This window comes from Dendroctonus ponderosae, unplaced genomic scaffold (assembly GCF_020466585.1).
Source record: "Dendroctonus ponderosae isolate FM_Combo_2020 unplaced genomic scaffold, Dpon_F_20191213v2 Dpon_F_20191213_10, whole genome shotgun sequence".
Classification (NCBI taxonomy): Eukaryota; Metazoa; Arthropoda; class Insecta; order Coleoptera; family Curculionidae; genus Dendroctonus; species Dendroctonus ponderosae.
Genome location: NW_026017111.1, coordinates 7,570,442 through 7,572,636, shown reverse-complemented (window position 1 = coordinate 7,572,636; position 2,195 = coordinate 7,570,442). Strand labels below are relative to the sequence as shown.

The 2,195-nt window shown below is 40.2% G+C and overlaps 1 protein-coding gene across 1 annotated transcript; it reads left to right on the top strand.

Annotated features, from left to right (window-relative positions):
- The first annotated feature begins 298 nt into the window (after positions 1–298).
- On the top strand, positions 299–1,419 carry LOC109546664. Its single transcript, XM_048661858.1, has 2 exons — positions 299–857; positions 909–1,419. Exons 1-2 carry the CDS (start codon positions 611–613, stop codon positions 1,127–1,129), a joined length of 468 nt encoding a protein of 155 aa, XP_048517815.1. The 5' UTR covers positions 299–610; the 3' UTR covers positions 1,130–1,419.
- Positions 1,420–2,195: the final 776 nt, after the last annotated feature.

The following is a 2,195-nucleotide window of genomic DNA, read 5'->3' as shown; positions in this document are numbered from 1 at the left end:
TTTTTTTTAGGTTAACAGCAGGCAGACTGTTTTGTTTTTATCATAGAAGTTATGTTTTTTAATTTGTAGTTGTTTTATTATCTTCCAACTGTTTCGAGTGTAAAAGGGTTTTTTCATTCTTTTCTTCACTGCTTAATTTAAAGTGTTCTTTGAGGTAAATCAAGGCAAAAATAACAATTCTCGAATAATTGAAAATACTCGCATAAATTCAGATACATAATAATTTTTTTGTAATAATCGGCCCTCACGGCGTTGCCAATTGATGCGAACTAAGGGCGGATGGAAAGCTGTTGCACGCATGTCACCAGCCACCAGGCAGTCAGCTGTGAAAATTGCAACAATTTTGTCAAAATTTTCCAAATTATTTATATAATTGCAGATTTCAATGCATTTACTTGCCATGTGCTGATAGTTGGACGTCGCCTCCACTTCCTGCATCGAAATATGTAGTAGCCACCCCCTGAAACCCAGTGCTTGTGTCAATCGGTTGTGAAAGTGACTTGTCCCGATTCGTGCGCTTTTTGCAGCCCCGGGGCTGCAGTGATTTAACCATGTGAACCCCAGTTAACTGCTCAGTACTCATCACTGCCAGAGGCACATTTCGTTTGAGATGGCCACAATGATGTACCCCAGTATCACCAAGTCGCAGTCGATGAGGGCGAAGCGCAAGTCAGCCGTGGAACTGCTGGCTGAGAGTAAGCCCTTCTATGTTAAATCGGAGATTGTGAGGGACAACACGCAGCAGCTCCCATCTAGACCCCAGTCGAACGTGGGGGGCTACGGCACATACAACAGGAGCAAGAGTGTTAATGTTACTGGGACCTGCAGCTACAGCAAGACAGTCAACTTTCCGCAATGTAACTACTTGGTAGTTGATTGCAAACAAGAAGTTATTAGGGATTTTTCAGATATGGCTGTATCCCCATCGCGATCGTTGCCACCCTTAACGCAACGACGGCCCACTCAAATGAGCACGCTGCCAACCCCTCATCATGCCACCCACAATTCCACTGATCTGCTACAGAATCGGCTACGTCAGCTACTTGTTTGCGACAGCGCTGAGGAGCTCAGAGTAGATCAGGTAAAAGATGCTAGGAAAACCGCAGCTGCAAGTAGAGTAAGTAGATGAGTTCTGTATGGTTGAGGCGAGTATATTAGTTACAAAAGCTTTTATTTGAGGGATTTGCCTCAATATCATACTTTACTGGATGATTCAATTTGCCTTAGCGGGAAAATTCATGCAAGTTGGGATACGGCTTTGAAGACCTGCCATTTGCAATGTGATTTTCCTGTGAGTTTCTCGAAGCCTGTTTACCAGTAGGCCTTCGGAAATTCTAACCGATCTATCTTTCGATATTCCTTCTATGTAGTGAACAACTAGTTTAAGGTATTATTGTAAATAGCGAAAGGTTTCCCATGTTTTTTCGTTTTCTTGCCCGACATTAGTGGAATGATATGGCTACAACCGGTCATTTTTAGACTCGCGCTTAAACAACAGGAAAAAATTAGAATCCAGAGGGATTTCAATGAAAATTTCCCCATTCCGAGATTCAACTGTCGTGAATATCCTGTGAAAATTTCAAGTTTGTACTTGCCCCAGATCTGTAGTTACCAATTTTTTAAAGAAAGCGCGTTTTAAGCTGAAATTGTTAATTTGTAGACTAAAGACTCGCGTTCAAATGGTACGAAAAATCAGAATCTATTGCGATTTTAATGAAAATTTCTCAATTTTCAGACTCGAGTGACTAATAAATCTTGCAACATTTTCAACTGCGTTCTTGCTCGAAATTCGCACATGATTTTTTAAAGGACAGTGCTCTTTAGCTTGAAACGGTCACTTTTGGATTTGTGCTTAAACAACAGGAAAAAATTAGGATCCAGTGCGATTTCAATGAAAATTTCTCAATTCCGGAATTCAACTGTTTTGTATATCCTGTGAAACTTTCAAGTTCGTACTTGGCCCAGATCTGTAATTACCATTTTTTTAAAGAATGCGCATTTTAGGCTAAAATTGTTCATTTGCAGTTTATCGACTCTCGTTTAAATAGCAAGAAAAATGAGAATCTACAGCAATTTTAATGAAAATTTCTGAATTCTCAGACTCGAGTATCTAACTTGGAAAATTTTCAACTGCGTTCTTGCCCGACATTCGTACATATGATTTTTTAAAGGAGAGTGCGCTTTGGCTGGAAACT